The 20,488-nt window shown below is 30.4% G+C and overlaps 1 protein-coding gene across 1 annotated transcript in view; it reads right to left on the bottom strand.

Annotated features, from left to right (window-relative positions):
* LOC129234417 (uncharacterized) overlaps positions 1-8,272 on the bottom strand; it is a 73,948-nt gene extending 65,676 nt beyond the window's left edge. Inside the window, exon 1 of the mRNA XM_054868452.1 lies at positions 8,151-8,272. Within this exon, the coding sequence (XP_054724427.1) occupies positions 8,151-8,226 (76 nt within the window). The 5' untranslated portion in view covers positions 8,227-8,272. The remainder of the gene's footprint in view (positions 1-8,150) is intronic.
* Between the last annotated feature and the right edge of the window lie 12,216 nt (positions 8,273-20,488).

Below are 20,488 nucleotides of genomic sequence, written 5' to 3'. Positions count from 1 at the left end.
GAAATGAAAAAAATGAGCGTGGGGTTAGAAGTTTCCCTTGACCCGGAAACAGCCCCGATCTACGTAAACAATTATCGAATTCCTGCTGTTAAATGTTTACTTCATAAGTGCTGCAGAATTTCACCTACGTTCATCGTTAATTGGTCGACCAAAACTTCTCACATAATCCCATTGTTGTGAAAATGCAAGGATGATGCATTTTTTTTTTTTTTTTTTTTTTTTTTTACCAGCACTGTATATTTTTTTTTAAGTTTTTGGCAACGGAGAAAAACCTAAATTTTCGTTGCTTTTTATTTTTACCCATACGAGCTGCAGACGATTTTTTGTGATAAATCTATTTATTTTGATAAACTTTTTATTTATTTATTTATTTATTTATTTTGAAAACGATTAAATAATTTTTTATGGAACAAATTAATTACCTGCATTTTTTAAAAGTTGCTACTACTTTATTTATTTTTACGTATTGATTTCATCGGATGTGAGTGGCATATTTTGCTTTTTTAGAAATCAGCTAACAGTGTTAAAAAGGTGTGTTTGACATAATTTGCAGTCTTAGCTAAGAAAGAGAATCAGATGCTAGAATGTCGACGTTTATACAGTGTTGGTAAAAAAAAAAATTGCATCACCCTCGCATTTTCACAACAATAGGATTATGTGAGAAGTGTTTTGTTCGACCGATTAACGATGAATGTAGGTGAAATTCTGCAAAACTTACGAAATAAACATTTAACAGCAGGAATTCGATAATTGTTTACGTAGATAGGGGCTGTTTCTGGGCCAAGCAAAGTGCTGACCCTATGCTCAGTTTTTTCATTTCTGAACCTGCGTGTGAGTTTAGAGAAAAAAAAATACTTAACCCCATTTCAATTTAAGTCTAACGGCAGGATAAAGGTTTTTAAATTGTTATTTACCAGTTTTTCTCTATGGCACAAAGCAGAATCATCCTGGAAAATGACGTTTGGAACTGAAGTAAAGTGATCCTGGATAGTAGGAAGCAATTTCTCCTCCAAAATGCCAATGTACACCTGAGCGTTTACTGTTCCTTGCACAAAGTGAAGCCCACCATTTTCTTGATCAGAAATATATCCCCAAATCATCTGGGATATGGGATGCTTGACTGTGTGTTGAATGTAGTCGGGATGATATTCCTCTCCTTTGCGGCGCGGGTGATGCAATTTTTTTTACCACCACTGGACATGTGAAATTAAGCTCGTTTAGTTTTTAACTGAGCGTTCTGTAATTTATTAAGAAATCAACCTGGATGCTACAATTACCTCTACGTAAGCAGATCTAGACTCTTCAAGATTTGAAAATTAATTTATTTTTCCTCAAAAAATAATTAAGTTCAGAAATTATCTTAATATAATAATGCCATTTTCCTTTTTTTACATTGAAAAAAAAAATATCTTCAACTTTGTTATGAAAAGAAAATGATCAAAGAAAATAAAAGTAGTTATTCGTAATTTTTCTTTCTTCTTTTTTTTTTCTTCGCCAGCTCATTATTTTTTCAAATGCGTTTCTCCCAAAAAAGTTCCATCAAGGTTTCATTACTCTTTGAAACGGCTTAATTTTATTAATACTATCGCTGGAGTTATATGCTAGATTTTCGTGAATACAAAAAGACCTAATTATGGACAGATTGTTTTTATGATTTAGGAAAAAACTATTCTTGTCAGAAAAGAAAAATGCAGCTTTAGACCTTCGAATATAATTTTCGGTTTTCTTTTCAAAAATATTTGCCAAAAGAAGTTTTTACGCATACACGTGTAATACAGTAGAAAAATATTAATGTGTTTTCAAAATAGTTCTGAAAAATGTCTGAAAGAAGTGAGTATTTGAGTACATTAGATGTTTATCAAATATAACTCCTGAATTGGATACTTGCGTTTTCATTCCTTTTCAAACGTTTTCCATATCACATGTTGCTTGCTTTCGGAAATGCATAATTTTTACTCTTAATTAGATAACACTAGCTACTTTTATTTCGCTAATTTATCTTTGTACAAGGACATATAATCTTTTCTTGGCCCAGCCTATTTAATAATTATTTATAAAAGGAGATATGTATATAATTATAATTTTTAAATAGTTCAGTACTAATAAAAATGAATTCGTTTAATAAGTAACATTCTTCTTCTGTTAATGTATTTCATTGTAAATATTTTAGTACAAAACCCATTCATAGATCTACAATTTTTTAAACGACATACCGGATAAAAATAAATAAATAAATATTTATTTATTTATTTATTTATTTATTTTTTATTTATGTATTTTATTTTATTTATTTATTTATTTTTTTTTTTTTTTTTTTTTTTGTGAAAGGTAAGACATTTGTCGTATAGTATAAAAATGGGAGAGACGCCGTATGAGGTGATACGCCATATCTTCGGAAATTTAGTGATTAAGAAAAAGATGGCTTTATTTCTCACAGCTTTTATTTACTTATAGACGCTTTTTTCTTAACGTGTCAGTTCTTGTTCGACTGTGCTCTAGTGTAACGTGTGTATGACAAAAAGATCATCTTAGTGCGAGCATTTTTTGACGAAACTTTTGAGTCGCTTTAATCTAACTGGCTTACTTTGGCTAACGATAACAGTGCAATAATGGTTCTTCTTCTAGCACACACTAAGCATCGTATACAGCCCTTTGACGTGGCTTTTTTCAAGCTTTTGTCCACATATTTCAATCGTACCTGTGATACCTGGATGCGAGAATATCTAAAGAAGTCCATTACTCAAGATAAAATAACAGAAGTGTTAGGTGACTCTTATGAACAAACTGCAAGTGTGGCCAATATTCTGTGAGTGGATTCTCAAGAACGGGAGTTTGACCTGTTAATACAATTGTGTTCAATGACAGCGACTTTGCAGTAACCGAGATAGAAGTTAAAAATATAGATGAGATTACTCGCCAAAGTAAACATGCTATATGTTCAGTGTCAGCTGTACAAGATGCACAAGAGTAAGGTACGGATAAAATTAATAAAACTTCAGAGAAAACAGCGGCTAGTTCTCATCAAGTTATGATTGTTTATTCTATTGATGATTTTGTAAAGGTACACATATTACCTTTGCATAAAAAATGGAAGACAGAAGAAAGAAACCTCATCGCCACATAAAAAGAACACAGAACAGATAAAGTCGCAAAGGAAGGAGCAAACAATCGCAGACAGCAAATGATATTGCAGTATTTGCCGTAGAGGTGAAGTGCGAAGCATAACTAAGTGTATGAAATGCCATCAGTGAGTTCATCAACAATGCGCCAAGTTAGCCTAAAGCAAAGGAAATACTATTGCAAATCCTGTAAAGTATATTTACGGTTCAAATGCAAGTTATTATATAATTTGCTGTTACGATCCAATTTAGGAAGCGCATGATGGTTCGGTATAAGCGCATATATTCCTAAATTGGACTTTTGCAACTTTGTCAAAAATATTTTTTTAAATTATCGTCATATTTACAGAAAATATAAGTACCTATGGTGGTTCCTAATTAAATTAGGCTTCGGATAACCTATTTTTTACTTTTATTTTGCTTCATATTTAGCGATACGAGCCTTTTGTTCATTATGTCCAATATAGGCGGTCTTCCCCTCCTAGTCATCGAAAATCCGTACTTCTTCATAATAATAATAAAAACAATAAACATGGACAAATTTCAACTAGCAAACGATAAATTAAAAATTTGATTAGTATTAATTGTAGTTATAAATTAAATTCAACAGAAAAAAAGAATACTTTGATGAAAGGCGTGTGTTTCAGACATGGCGTGTAATGGATCCATGTAGAAGAATACGGTTTTTGATTTTTAAATAATCGTATGATCCGAACACTCTTTTTGAAGAAGTGAATATAAAGCGCTACTTGAATCAAAAAGCAAGCTTGGGGGACATTTCCCCATTGTTTGAAAAGGCAACGGAGTTATCAAATGAAAAAAAAGAAAAATATGAAAGACCAGCTACGATTTATCCCGGAAGAATACAGATGCTACTACAATTTACTTATTAATGAAAGACCACGCCATTGAGGCAAATTTAAGTTTTTTTTTTTTTTTTTTTTGTTATTTTGATTGACCAGCTTAGATAAAACTGCTTATTTTTTGTCAAATATTTCAAGTTATATATGCTAAGTTATTTTGTTTTCGTTCCGAAATGGCCCAAATTAGTTCGCTTTGTATTATTTTCTTCCGAAACAAAAATAGCTTTGATTGAATTTATTTACATCTTGCCTCATTCATTCCTTAAATAATTTACAGACTAAAAAAAATGTTTGTGAATGTACACAAAATACATTAAAATGTATATTATGGATACAGGTAAGAAATTAAAACTTGGTACATAAAAAAATAGGTGTCAGACTAATTTTATACGTTCACTTAACGACAAAATTAGAAAACAAAAAGTTGCAAAAATAAAACTTTGAACCAAATTTACTTTAAATTAGGAATTTGTTACATAACCCCTACATCTCCCAAGTCCTTTAATTGAAGTAGAGAAATAATCCTCAAAAAGATAAAAAACAATAAATAATATCATAGAGCGAATCTCTTCCACACGTTATGAGAGAGATGGCCTCTTGTCAACTTGCAATTTTTATTTTTTATTTTTTATTTAGGTCTAACGCTCATTAATGATATTTTTAATATTTAATAATAGTGTAGGGGAAAACCGCCTACATTGGACCACTGCATAAAATTTAGCGTAAAGATGTGTACTACACTCAATCGGTAGAAATACAAAGATTTGTGACTGAAATCATTGAGGATGAAGTTTTGCCACAATTCGATCTGCATAGCTTGAAGGGATGTGATTTGTGTTGAAAACGTGTTCGATTTTGTTTTGAGAACTAGCATCTAGTAGGATAATACTAAAACTTAAGAACTGAGAAAAGTGCTTTTATACTTACAAACAATGTTAAATGGGGATTACAGCAATGTATTTATATGCAGAATTAGGAGGCTTGTTGACAAGATATAAATAAAAGAATAAAAAATGGCTCGTTTTCCTTTATTAGACCGAAAATATTATCCTATTTTGGACCGTTAATCCAATTTAAGAATATGAAATTAAGCAAGCGTTTTTACTTATCACATTATATAAAAAGTGATTAGCGTATCTTAATAGCATAGTTAGGATTATTTTGAGCATATTTTAACACGGAGATTAATTAAGGAGATTCATTTTGAGTTTTTGTTCTTTTCAAGCACACTTTCTGGAAGCTGCCACCCATTAAACAAGATGTTTATCCAATAAGCTTCAATTTATGTTTTGTAAAATATAGTTTTTTTTTTTTTTTTTTTTATTTGACAGAAATTTAAGATTGTTCTCGTTACTTGTTGACTACTTATTTTATTAATTACAAGGACCAATAGGCCAGTTTAAGAATATGAAATTCAAACGATCTTTTAAATTTTTATTATAGAAAAATATTTATTGATGACATTTAAATGCGCATTTAGGATTGCTTAAAATAAAACTAAGGCTTATTAAAGTATTCACACTTGTATTTATTAAGTAAGAGTAAGCTTAGAAGCTTCAACCTCATAAAATTGATTTTTGCTTCTTTCGTTTTCATCCAAAAGGAAAGAAGTATTTTTCTTCGTGAAATATACTAAACTAATTTATTTAAGAAAAAAACTAATTTATTTAAAAACTAGTGGTACCCGCATAGCTTTGCCCGTAATAGTTAAAAGGTCTTTTGGTTCGCCTGTATATTTACAAATAATGAATGGTGAATTTTCTCGCAAATTGGCTTGTACCCATGTTAGAGTTCCACGTTAAGATAATTTCGTATCTCGCCAATTGGCTTGTGCCCATGTTACGGTTCCACGTTATGATAATTTCGTAATTTACTCGTCCATCTTATGATAATTTTGTTCTTAAAATCGGAATAGCAAGCGAACCACGAGTTTTTAAAAAATCGCTTCGAGGTGTACACTCCCATGCTACAAACTAACTGTCTGTAAAAATTTCATGAAAAACGGCCTAACGGACTTGGCGCTATGCACGTCACAGAGATCCAGACATCCTACAGACATCTGCCATGTGTAGGTAAACGGCAGTATCTGCAGAAATGAGGTTTCGAGATATTTGAAGAAACGCGTTTTGGATTCACTACTAACAATAGGGAAATGTTGGAATTAGACCTCTTTTTTGCGCCTTTTTTTCAGTGGAAACGAAATAAGCGAGCTTATGCAATAAAGACAACGTACAATAAATGACAAGAATGCAAAAAAAAAAAAAAAAAATAAGAAAGAAAAATTTGCAGTTACTGCCCTTTACCTGCATACGGCAGACATCCTCCGGACATCCAGACAGAGAGACTTTCAGCTTTATTATTAGTAAAGATAAAGATTGGAGATAGTGAAATTTAGTTATGACTAACTGGCTGACCAGAGCCATTTAAAAATAAAATAATACATAGTTTTTAATTATTTCTTTATTTTTATTTATTCCTTTTAATAAAAAATTCCAAATTACACATACTTGTTTACTGTTGATTGCGTCAAAAGAGCTCTAAAACCATTTCTTATTTTTGAATTTTGATGAATTAATAAGGAATTAATGTGTAATCAAAATAAACACTTTTGAGAAATTTTGTACAAGAAATGCAAAATGACGGGTTAAAATAAAGTCTGTAACTAAAATGCAACAGAACTATTGTAGCTTGAATTCTTGCTTCCAATAGGTTAAGAGTACAGATTCATTGACATTTGGATCAGAATTCAGCTGAGGAAATTTATTCAATCAAAAATTGCATTTTCTACATGTAAGAATCGATTCCATGACTTGTGCGTCATTCACATGGCGCTCTTACCAACTGAGCTTTTGTGCCTGCATTTCTGGATGTAATACGTTAAAATAATGTGCAATAAAGTACCAAAGAGGATTCAAGTCAATGACTACACTTGTTAAGATATTTTGTAATGCCACAATGCGATTTACCATGCTAAAATAAATTCCTTTTCTCTTGGTTTTAATAACAACGAAACTGAGGTTCAGAATTCTGCAATAAGTTTCGGATGTATATTTACGGAAATATATAATACTTCTGCTGAAGAAAATAAGTAGCTAAAGCTGTTTTGTTTTTTGGTAAATGGGGTTTAAATTCCCACCTGAACTAATGGGCCTCATTTCAATGAAGCCATACCTAAGAAAACCAAAATTAATCTATCTCTTATGAGAAAACAACAAGCATGTGAATTGCATTTTTATTTTTCAACGAACGCGATGCAAAAACTGGTTTTATATGATGCTATTATGATGTTTGATTAAGTAAAAAGGACGTTATGACGTTCCCAGAAAAAACACCTTTGAGAAAGACTAAACAACTTTAAAAACTAAGTATTAGTTTTGCCCTGTTAACCTTTTCACTTGTCTGTAAAATATTTTATTTATAATAATATGCAACAGTTTCTTAAAGACATTTATGTATAAATATTGTTTTGTAAGTTTATAACTTTACTTAAAATAATTTTGTAAGCAGACTAATTGTTTAGTTCCTTAAAAGTTTCCGTTGACAAAAAAAAAAAGGAAAGAAAAACACCAAATTTCAAAGTATTTTTTAATCAGGTACAATCTACCATTTATGCATCTTTTTTTGACATATTGTGTATAAGAAACGCATAAACACATAAAAGAATTAGTAACATTTCTTTTCAGTTTCAGTGATTTTGTCTAAGTAAAGTAAAGTCTGTGAAAAAGTATATTCTGTGAACTAAAGGGTTAAAAAAATTACTATTTTTATTTAAATTGACAATTCACTATTATCATTTAATTTTATGATGAATCAAAAATTAATATTATAGTTTAATATCTATTTACTATGTATGTATGTATGTAGGGCTCTGCGCAAAAATGTCAAGTGCCACATGATGTCAATTTTTCAGTAGTTAAATATTTTTAGAATTTTTCAAGGGAATCATGCATTCTATATTCTACAATACAAAAACCAGATATGTTTTTTTGTTTTTCTTTACATGACCTTATCCATTGTTATGTTTATTTCAATTTTATTTATGGAAAACAAAAAATTTTGATCAATATATATATATATATATATATATATATATATATATATATATATATATATATATATATATATGTTCTGCCTGCATTTTCGTAAAAAGAAAACAGGAAACACTTACCCAGAAAATTTCCTGCGCAAAAGAAGAGGAAGTAAGAAAGCAACACGTCATTTCTGTACGATTTCCAAATCTTCATTATTGAATGATAGTCCAGAAATGTCTCTCAACAATACAGAAAAAAACGGTAAGTTTAAAAAAGTGCCTTATTACAGTCAATTACGAGTGAAAAAAGTTCTTTCACTCTTCGCATCTTTTGAGAAACTGTCACTTTCAATTACCGCATTTGGAGCGGAGATTAGGAGCAATTCGCAGTCAACGACCGATCGGCGCGAAATCGTATCACGTTCTAAAGTCAGGGAGTTCCGACATGGAATATCTTCTGCAGTCATCGCGCACAGAGTGTTTTGTGCGTGTGTGCCGAGCGCAGCAGACAAATCCTCAACTTTTGAGAGGGGCGTCTGTGTTGAATGAGAGCTTAGCGATCGAGCCCCTGTCGGAGATTCCTGGAACTATCATTTATGGTATCTTAACGATCAGGGCGTCGGAGTTCTTAAGTCGAGAGGTTGAATCGTTTAAGGATTCCCTTTTTCTCCTTTTCATTGACAGAAAAAGAATCATATCTGAGCTACGGAGAGCTTTTTGTAGAAAAAAAAAAATTAGTTTCTAATATTCTGCGTTCGATTGTTCTGTATCATTTGCTTCATAGTATATGTAATATACGTATATACACATATATATATATATATATATTTATATATATATATATATATATATATATATATATATATATATATATATATATATATATATATATATATATATATATATATATATATATATATATATATATATATATATATATATATATTACAGTTTTTATGTGTTTTTTTAATGTTTATGGATTTTAAAACGCCATTGCCTCTTCCGAGAATCGATTGCGGTCTTTTACTTATATTTCTCTAGCCACATTTTGTAAAAAAAAAAAAAAATATGAAGAGAAAGAGATATTTGTTTCAGTAATGAAATATTTTAAAAAATTGTAGGGAAAAAGACATGAGGTACAAATATTAACGTCAAGTTTTATTATGTCTCAAAATATGTCAATTTGTCCACATGAAAATTCAATAGAATGATTGTAGCTTATCAATATTATTGGCAAATGTAATCTATTAATAAAATGTGTTTAATTAAACTAAAAACTGGAGCGTTTAAATATAAGTTTATAAAATTTGTTAGTGTATTAACTAGGTTATTTCTTAACACAATGTACATTTTTTACTTTGTTGGTCAGGTTTGCATAGTGCAAATGTAGTAATTAATGGCTTAAATGTCCAGAATGCAACTTTGCATTTCCCTACCCTGAAGAATTAGACCGGCTTCAAAATACGGACGGATGGACGCTTACAAATTTTAATACATCGAAAATACCTATAATTATTTGAAAAACTATATTTTGCCATAAAAAGCTATTTTTCTGTTTAATCCATCAAAGTATTTTTTTTTTTTTTTTTTTTGAGCAATCACGAATTACTCATTGTTTTCACTTGGCCATTGAAGGACGTCGGTCTTTTGATTTTGTTTTTCTGTGCTTATAATGAGGTGTCCATGTGACTTGGAATTGATTTATTTTTTAAACGACCTTCTCGACTTTATGCTATTAATTTTATTCGAAAACCGTATCCACACAGCATCCAGCTTCCATCTCCTGGCATTAATTTGAGTTTTGCTTCTTGAATTTAAAATATGGTTGCGATAAAAGCCATTAGTAGAAACAAGGATCTCAACGAGTGGGGTTTTATTGCAATTCGTGATGGGAAAAAACAAAGTTTGAATTTAGGATCTCAAAAGTCAAACTTTTTTTTTTTTGTAAATCTATTTTGATTCAACTGTCATTGACAAAATAAAACGACTGGTGTCCAAATTTGCAGTAATGTCACACTCTAAGTTACCGAAATGTTTCGCAACCTGCTCCGTTACCAACTGGCATCCTTCACATCATTTCACCTAACGTTTCATTTACATGTTTCTATATTAACTGTTTGTTATACATCATGTATGCACGTCCAAACAATAGTACTCAAAAAGCTCTGCAAATAGTCATGACTAGACCTCATTGTTTTGGACATGCATTTAAAGCTTGACGAAATAATATTTCACGTCAATCAGTATGGTCATTTCTCAATATTTAATTATGCAATTAAGAAAAATACCTTATGAAATACAGTCAAATACCGAACAACAGTTACGGTATACAGCATTTTTTTCTATGTCGCAACGTTCCAAGGATTTCACCGCGATATTCGCCACAATCATTATATTTTATAATGAAAACTCTACTTGGTTAATCTGTAGCATAAGAGGAGATACGTACACCGCCTTCTGAATGATTTTTGGATAATCTATTTGTTTTACTTATTTTATTGGCTACAAGTGATGATCTCATTAAATTTCTATATTCCAAGAAACAAGAGAAGATTGGTTACGGAAAAAAATTGCGTCTGTCTTGTTTAGTAAGAGATTTCTGCGGTTGGTAGCATAAGTCGTCCCATCATAGTTTAGATTAACTGGACGTTTTTCAAACGCATTCGAAAACAGTTTATGTTAGTAACTAATTTTTAAGTGCTCCTAAAAGGCAATAAAACTTTAGACTGGTGGTAGTTCCTTTTTTATTTTTAGCGTTTGTTCATAGGTTTGTTTGGGACTGATTTCTTCATTTCTAAATCCAGAAATTTTTGACGTGAGTCTGTAATTTCATTAGAGTTTATTACGCATTTTATACATATATTTTACGATGAAACAATTACAGCATGAGTTTCAAACATTATTGCTTTTATTACGATTAAAAAAATACTTGTTTTGCTATTTTATTCGGTCTGTCTTTTCCTCTTTTCAACTACCTGAAAAAATTCTATATCTCTGCAGTAAATTGATTTAATTTTAAAATCACTTTTCCGTGTTGCTTTCTTTTTTATAGCGATCTGTTGTATATCTTTTAACATTTTCGTTCATATTATTAGTAAGCATTTCTCTAGGTTATTACAAATTTACTTCAAAGTGTCGTAAATTTAATGAAAAATGTGAAGTGTCCAACCGCGTGCATATGACGCAATGAGAAGCAAAGAGAGGTAAATGCCAAAATTGAATACTATTTAGAGATAACCACTACAAATGGAAGGGCTATCCCCTTCTATATTTCTGGACAAGATATAGCTTTAGTAGTTTTGGTAGGTGCTGCTATACTGCAGGAATTAGAAAAAAAAGCAATAAAAGCCTAGCAAAGATCTAATTTTTAAATGAATTTCACTCAAACTCTAAAACGTCCGTTTACATCCCTATGCTGCTCACTGCTTCATATCGCAAACCCGGCAAAGGAAGTGACACAACTCAAAAGAAAGAGGAAAATAAAACTTATTGGAAAAAATAAGTTTTGAGAGATATTAATTTAAAGTGATTTTGTCTAAAATATTACTTATGTGCAAAACAAAATTATAATGTGATGTTTACTGGGTATATTTAATTATCTAAATTAATAATGCATTGTTCAAATTAAAAAAATATTTCCTTCAGATTATAAAGTTTGAATCATATGTCACTATTTATTATATCGTTTTGACGCAATCACGCACCAGTAATGTAAGCTAACTGGGGGGCGAGTTTTATGGCTAGAAAGAACATTACATTTAGAATATTACATCAATAGCTTGTGGGTCATTCCATATCAAGTCATCCAAAATTTCAGAATTTTTTTCACTCACATTTTTGAATTTCTTTGAAATTTAGCACATTGATTGGTACCCTTCGAGGTAATCAAAAGACCAAATTTTTAGATTTTTATCTCTTTTATCTTTTGATTTACAAGACTTTGATATTTAGAAAAACCCTCTTTTTTGCATGGATGCTTGAACATAAAATGGACAATAATTCAGCACCAAATCGAAAGATTTGGTAAAAATCATTTTAAAGTACATTAATTGTTGTTTAATATAATATGCAAAATGACTAATTTTGTAAAAAACTTCATTTTAAAAAATTTAAATTTAAAATTTAAATTTCGCTGAAAACATAAAATGATTTTTTTTAATTTCGCCAAAAATTTTGTGTTTATTTGTGCAAAATTTAAAGTTGGGATCTCAATGGGATATTATTTGTAAGACATTTTGAATAAAATTTGACTTAAGAAATAATAATATTTTTCAGATTATATTTAGTTGAATATGGTATTCTCTTACTGTGGATGTTCAAATGAGCAGTAAGTAAACATGACTATCCTTAAAATGAACTGGCATAAACTTGTAGATTCGCAAGCCCCCCCCCCCCAGCTCAACCACTTTTAATCTTTTTTTTTTTTTTAGTTTTCCAAATGTAAAAAGTAAAACAAAATAAAATAAAATAAAATGAGTAGTAAACGTACTCAAATGTGGTAAATGTTCTTATTTGAAACAAGACGAAGTATATCCCCCTCCCCATCCCTACCCAAACATACGATTAACACTATACTAGTATCAGCCATTTTTTTTCCTCCTACACCAAGTGTTTCTTTTTAGATGATAACTTCACTTAGAGTACTTGATTAATTATAAATCTGATAAGAAAAAATATGATTCATTTCATCCCCTACACCAGCAACAACTTTAAATTTCAGAAGAAGGTAAGAAATAGTTTGCCCCCAGAACATAACAAAATAGTGTTTTCCCCATGTTGTTTTAATGTTTTTCCATTCTTTTCACACAAAACCACAAATAAATCAATGCATCAGATCATATGTTTATCCATATATGCTGCCTTTCTACAACATCTGGAGTGCAGCTGTTTTTTTTCTCTTTATTGCTTAGTTTATTTTTAATTTCTGTTGTGAAGGAGAGTAATGCAACGAGATCTATCTATATATTAAAAGCAGTTATAGATCAAACAAACTTTCATCTTTTGAGCATAACCTTCCATGTTGTTAAGCTTTTTCAAGATTGACCCCCCTCCCCTCCTTATTCTACCATCCCACTTCCCGAAAAAAAAAGCTACAAATGAGTTAGGTTCTATTCACTGATATTTCCATCAATTTTTCTGATGGTGTACTCCCAGTAATCCAGTATGCTTAAAATGTGTATATTTCATGTACATAATACATCTTTTTTTTTTTTTTAATTTTGAAAACAGTTTTGAAAAAAAAAAAGATAAAAAGTGGTGGTGCGGTGGAAGGGGGGGGGGGGGTACCAATCTACAAGTTCGTGCCAGTTCATTTCAAGAATTGTCATGTTTATTTAGTACTCATTTGACCATCACCAGTATGAGAATCCCATATTTAACTAAATTGAAACTGAAAAATATCATTATTTCTTCAGTCAAATTTTATTAAAAGAATTCATAAAAATATGATCCCATTGAGATCTCAACTTGAAATTTTCCACAAATAAAGATAAACTGCACAAAACATTTTGAGGATTAAAAACAAAAATCATTTTATGTTTTCTGAGAAGTTTAAATTTTAAATTTAAGTTTAAATTTTTAAAAACGAAACTTTTTACAAAATTTTTAATGTTGCATATCATATTAAGCAGCATTTAATGTACTTTAAAATACTTTTTGCAAAATCTTTCTATCTATATTTGGTGCTGAGTTATCGTCCATTTTATGTTCAAGCCTCCATGAAAAAAAGAGGGTTTTTCTAAAAAGCAAAGTCTCATAAATCAAAAAATAAAAGAAATAAAAATATAAAAATTTGGACTTTTGATTACCCTGAAGGGTGCGATCGATGAGCCAAATTTCAAAGAAATACAAAAATGTGAAGAAAAACTTTGGATCACTTAACATGGAATGACCCTTGTACGTTTTTCCCAAATTTTGAGTAATGTCGCTTTTCTTGCCGGGGTGTGTTATGTACCAGATGTTTTCCCCAAAAGTTTGTTTTTTTACTCAACTGGCGTAAATTTCCAACAATTCGTAATACATTTCAAATGGAACTAATATTGTTACGGAGTTCTTTGCAAATCCTAACTAATTGCTACTGAATTCAAATCTAAAAAATATACGTATACATATTCTCTCGACTTATATAATAACTCCCTGGAATGAGGTGACATTCAATGCATAGATTTCGTGTTTAATATCAAACGACCGTAATTAGTTCAAGCTGAATCAACTACCAAACTGAACAGTTCTGCATGAGTTGTTTAAAGGTATTCTATGTCATTTATCGGCGGGAATTTCCTGCTACTTAGCTGTCTCAAATTATGAAATGGGAATTGGAAATTCCACTGGGTAATGTTCGTTTATTAGAAGGGAATTCTGAGTTCATTAGTGAGATGAAAAATTTCATATTGAATATATTTCAGATAATAAAACTAAATTCAATAGATTGAACGGTGTTTTTTTTTTCTTAATTCTCTGATGTAGACAACTGGCAATGTGTTAACATTTCTCTCTTGTAATCTTTGTAAAATGTTTATCTTATACTATTTTTTTTTTGTTTGTTTTTTTCCTTCATATTAGGTAAAAACAGAAAATAGCAATTTATAATACTGTCAAAGTGGGATAAACTTTACAAAAACAATTTATTTTAAATGTAGCTTAGAGAAAACACAATCACATGTATCCCCACGTTTATACACATTAATTGCAATATTGAAAATTATATGCTTAAAAGTCAAATTATGTACCCATTTTTCTAAGTAATTTTGACTTAAAAATGAGTAAATGTCTTTCTCAGTTTTAAGCATCAAAAAAATCTTTACAGTACATTGTTACAGAAAAGGCAACTTACTGTATTGCAAGAAATTCAGTTCCGACTGAAATCTGTACAGAAAAATACTACGTTCATAACTATAACACATTTTTTTTTAAGTGATTTCATGTGTAACGTTAAGGCAAACCTAACCTGATAGCGTCATAATTTTGTTCTTAAGATCTGCGTAGCCTTTACAATGCTCTCAGTTTACAGTTTGCACCAACTATAGACTACCCCTACTTTCACCAAAGTTAAAGAACTAAAGAACTCTTTTGTTCTTCCGCCTGAAGTCAGTTGACTCGAAATACAACAATTCATTTTTTTCAATAAGCATATGCATGTAAGAGGAATATTAGGATTCGAAACTTGAAGGTAATATATAAACACTCGATTGGACTGGAAACTAAAAGTTTTTTCCGAAGTTTTCAACGTAAGGAATTCTACGCTAAAGATTCTACGCTATAGGATACTGGAAAATCGTCCGTCAGGGTATGGCGAGTGAAAATTGCTTCTACATTTGAAAGAAGGAATTGCCTGTTTGTTGATATTTTGACAGTTGAAATCTTAAGCCAACTCCAGTAGATTAACCCTAAACTCCATTTATTGTTGACCATTTATTTGTTTCTTCATTCTTCTAAAATGTCAGTTTTACCAGTAAAACATTTAAGATACCGGATCCAGTTCAGCCTCGTCAAAATAAAGCATTTCCCTACATGTCAAACATTACCAAAAAATATCATCAAATTTTCATGCCGTGAAATGAGTTTCATTGCTGATGACATCAAGAACATTACTTCATCATTCGCCGTTATATGTATAAGGATATAGTCTGATCTTAAATACCGCAATCACTTCTGAGTTCACTTTTATCTGTGTGTGTGTTGCTGTTTCAGTGCCACACAGGTTCAGTCACAACACTTTCTAGGACCAATAAAAGTGAATATGGTGGACAGTGATAGTAAGAATCAATGCGGTGATATTATAAGACTTTTCATTTTTTTTTCGATCCGTGAGAGGGCTAAACATTTTCAGAAAGTGCAAAACTCAAGTAGTGTTATAATTTGGCAGACACTTGGCGAGAAAATTAACAGTCTTTTGGTTGCCAAGTTTTGTCGCCTACTTGGCGACAAATTTAGCGATTATTTATTTATTTTTTTTTAATGTATTTATTATTTTTTTTAAATCTGATTTCAATTTGGCATCTGTTGGTGATATTTAGAGAGTTAACAAAGGAATCACATTAAAATTGCCAATACTGGGGAAATAACATTAATTTGGTGAAAAAATAAGGTTAAAATTATTGAAATAAAAAAATCTGCCTTCGGGCAAAACGGGTATAGGATCGAATCATATATTTATTTATAATATCTTGACTCGTGTGCTGACTATTTTCTATTTCAATAGGATAAGTTAAACACAAAAAAGTTGTTTTTTTTTGGATGGCATTTAATTTGTCTATTAATTTAACACGTTATTTATTTTTGTTTCATAAACAAATTTACTAACCTTAAATTGGATAAGTTTAACATTTTATGCATTTTTTTTAATAATGTCAGGTAGCTAGTCAATTATATTATCATTTATAACTTCGTATTTCATTGGCAAATGTACCAAATTACAATTAGTTAAGCTTCCCCTCTTTGGGCTCCCTGGTAGGTCAGAGCGGGTTTTTCAAATGCTTGTAAAATTTGATAATAAATGAATATTGGATCTGAAATAATACAAAAATCACTTTTGTTTTGAAGTTCAAGAACCCTGCAAGGAAATAAAACCGAAATTGTTGCGATGCAAATCCAAAAACTAAAATTTTCGAGCGTTCTTCGGAAACTTACCCGTTTTGTATCACTTTCCACTATCTTAGAACTAAAAGTATCGAAGAAGTAAAGTTATCTTCCGTAAATAATTTTAGATTTTAAAAATCGCATCTCGTGTCTGTTTTGAAAAACGTTGTACAAAAGTTTTCCAAAACAGACGTTTGGAAACGTTTGTACGTTCAAAAAAAATACCATGCGCTGTTTTTTTTTTTTTTTTTTTTTCTTTTTCTGTAAAGAAAATTAGTTTAACGGTTTTTATATTATGCTTTTAAGTGGTTGTTGTGTTTGCGATGCCTCTCACTATAGTATTTTTTGCCATTTTAATTCTAAATAAAAATAACGTACAAGGTGCAAGATTTGTCTTTCACATATTTTTAAAATTCATAAAGAAGCACCAAATTGTATTAGTACGAGGTTTGCGCCGTATCGCTTTACAGGTTCAGGAATTTTTTATGACATCGTAAAAAAAGTTTAAACAAAAGAACATGAAAAAACAGTTAAAAAGAAACACACGTGTAATTATAAGTAATTTAAATTGACTGCTGTATTGTCGCAGAAGGATCTTTTTTTTTTAACTCTGACGTTGCAGCCGCAAAGGGAAGTACTTATTGTTACACTTTGTTTTCTTTTCCTTTTTACTTCTTTTATAATGTCATAAAAGATTCTTGAAACTGAGATGTTATGACTTTAAGCACATATTCCTGTAACAATTTGTTGCATTTCTATGATTTTTTAATGTGTCAAGGACTTTTCGGGCACTTTATATAAGTAAATTTCCCGTGAAAAACTGCTGCTTTCTGCTGAATAATACAAATTAAGAATGCAATAAGCTTTCAATAAGTGAGTGTGCACTTATTGATACTGCAATTCTGATGTATGTTTTGAAAATTGTAAAAAAAAAAAAAAAAAAAAAAAAACAGGTTGACGGAAAAACTATAAATTTATGTTACTCGAAAAAAAAAAATGCGTGCGTAAATAAAGTTCTTATTCCAAAATGTTACTTTTTTTCAAAGGAATGAAGCAATTTGTGAGGGATAAATAATATATTTCTATGAAAACATTTAAACAATAGTTGCTAAGTGTTTTATCTTCTTTTCATAAAAATTACAGCGTCCTTAGATTTAAAAGATTTATTTTATTTCTGTAAAATGACGTATCTCATTATGAAAACTCTGAGCTCTTAATTTAATTTTCTTGAGCATTTATTTCATTTAAAAATGCAAGTAGTTGCAATGTCACTGGAATTTAACCTTAAAAATACATCATCATTGCGTTAAATGGTACTCTGCGTAAAAACTTTTCATTAATATGGTTAGTTATAATATATTTCTTTTGAGTTTTGCATAATTGGACGAGTCATTTCGACTCTAATGAAAAGCAAACTCTAACTCAGCAGTTTTTTAAGTACACTTCACGTTCTATTTTAATGCTACTGAAGTAGACGTAAAAATATAAAACTATTCATAAATACGACATAATTAAGCAAATGTGGGGCAAAGTGAAAAAGTTAAGCTAAAGTACTTTTTACTTCCTTTTACAAAAAAGGAAGTATTGTATTCGCAAAAAAAATTTCACTCAAAATTCGGCCTTAATTTCCATTTTGCACACCCCCAAATTAATGTTGAATTTTCTTTAACCCGACGACACGCGGATAAGGGCCTAAGAACGTATAAAATCCTGAAGTATCCATCCACTCGAAGTGACATTCCCCGAGTTAATTACAACGACTTTTCTCGTGACGTCCGTATGTACGTATGTATGAACGTGCGTATGTATGTCGTATAATTCAAGAACGGTATGTCCTAGAAAGTTGAAATTTGGTACGTAGATTTCTAGTGGGGTCTAGTTGTGCATTTCGGTGTTTCTAAAAGGGTCTTTTGCCCCTTTTTGGGAGGAAATCATTGTTAATTTCGATGAATAGTCAAGTGGTGTTATAATTTGGCGGACACTTGGCGATATATCGTCAGTCTTTTGATCACCAAGGTTTGTCACCAACTTGGCGACATATTTGGCGATTTTTTTTTACTCTGGTTTCAATTCGGCCACTGGTGGTGATATTTAGAGAGTAAACTAATGAATCACATTAAAATTGCCAATAATGGGAAAATGACATTAAAATTGGAGGAAGTCATGTGATGCACACATCAGTTGGTTTTTTTTTAATGAACTAAGTGGATATTAGTTCTGAAAATTAAGGACAAAAAAGAAATAACAATACATTTTATAGTTCATCATTTAATCATTACTAGCCTGCGTGCCCGGCGTTGCACGGGCTACTTAAAAAATGAAGGAGATGTCCAATTGATGTTTTTGTATTACTCTGACATCAGTTTCTAAAGCGCTAAGGAGTAAATAAATTACGCGTAATGCAAGGTTTGCAAAACACCAGTAGAGCTTATTTTTGGCAAAAATATCTTTAACGTTAATCATAGGTATCAATGATACAAGTTATGAGTATTTTCAATTAGCACAAAAGATGAAAATATATGCATTATCAACTATAATCTCTGGTCACTTTAAACTGAATTAAATCTGATAGACTATATCTGAAATATTTATGTACAATTACGATCATCTTTTTACATAAAATGACACACACATTTTGATTGATTATGTGAAACTAAAGCACCAAGACTAAATAAATACCAATAAGCATTAATTTAATACCAAGCCATCAGATCAGTAATTTAGCTTTAGTTAAAATCCTTAAAAATAATCTTTTTTGTTCAACTCTGTTTCACAAAGAAATCCAAACAATCTTAATTTAACATGTTCTTTTAACGATATAAACTGTATTTTGGAAATAGAAACAGGAAGGAAAAAGAGAGTTATTACAATTCGAAAACTCACCCATGTGACGGGAAAAAGTCCAACAAAATAAACATAATTAGTCGCACATCCTAAGTGTACTAAAATATGAGGCCGGTGAATGATAAACTTACACTACAATCAATAAACATAGCTAAAGAAACTACTTTCATATGCTGAAAAGAGTTAAGAACGTTGAATGTAAAAAATAAATAAAAGGACAAACGATAAAATAAAGGCTATGCCCGAATAGGGCAACCAATTTTAAACTAATTTAAAATGAAATTCTAGATGGAAACGTTGTTTTAAGATTTGGACAGCAGCCAAAAAAATCTCTTTTAAAACAATTATTAGAATTTTACTTGCTCATACGCAAAATGGCAACAGGAAAGAAATAAAAATTCCTGAATAACGTTATGTTAATTGACGTTTTAATTAATATCTCCGCTAATTAAAGTCGTACAATTACGAGATTGGTTCTATTGTTTTCTTTGGAAAATTTCGAATTGATCGGTATCTCGTTCGACTCTCGATTCGCAGCGGTTCTCGAGGAGATCAATCTTCAGACAGACAGACAGACAGACAGACGGACGGACGCGAACAGATTTTAATATTATAGTGGATTTTTGATTTTTAGTTGTAAATGTGTACCTTGAAAACAAGAAGGAATATCTTCACTTTTTGTATTTTTATGGGGCAAAGTTAAAAACAAAATATTTCAAATAATTTCTATTCCATTATTAAAGTTTTTTTTATAAGTAAAAAAGTAAATAGAATAATGAAATATTAAATAAAAAGAAAGTGAAGCAATAAACGAAAAAAATAAATTAATTAATGTATTAGGAAAATTAAGTAGGTGAATGAAATAGTGAATCAATGACAACGTAAGAGATAAAAAATGAATGCGTAGGTGATTTGATGATGGATTGGATAAGTAAATGAAGTCAACTGTTTTACTTTGCCCCATCTACTTTGCCTCGCATGCATTTGGCTAACTGTTCAAAGCACTTAAAATGGAAATAAGCTAAATACTATTAAAATAAATATTGCATTGCATA

The sequence above is a fragment of the Uloborus diversus genome, chromosome 1, assembly GCF_026930045.1.
Source record: "Uloborus diversus isolate 005 chromosome 1, Udiv.v.3.1, whole genome shotgun sequence".
NCBI lineage: Eukaryota > Metazoa > Arthropoda > Arachnida > Araneae > Uloboridae > Uloborus > Uloborus diversus.
The sequence above is the reverse complement of the archived record's forward strand: the minus strand, read 5'-3'. Positions and strand labels throughout refer to the sequence as shown.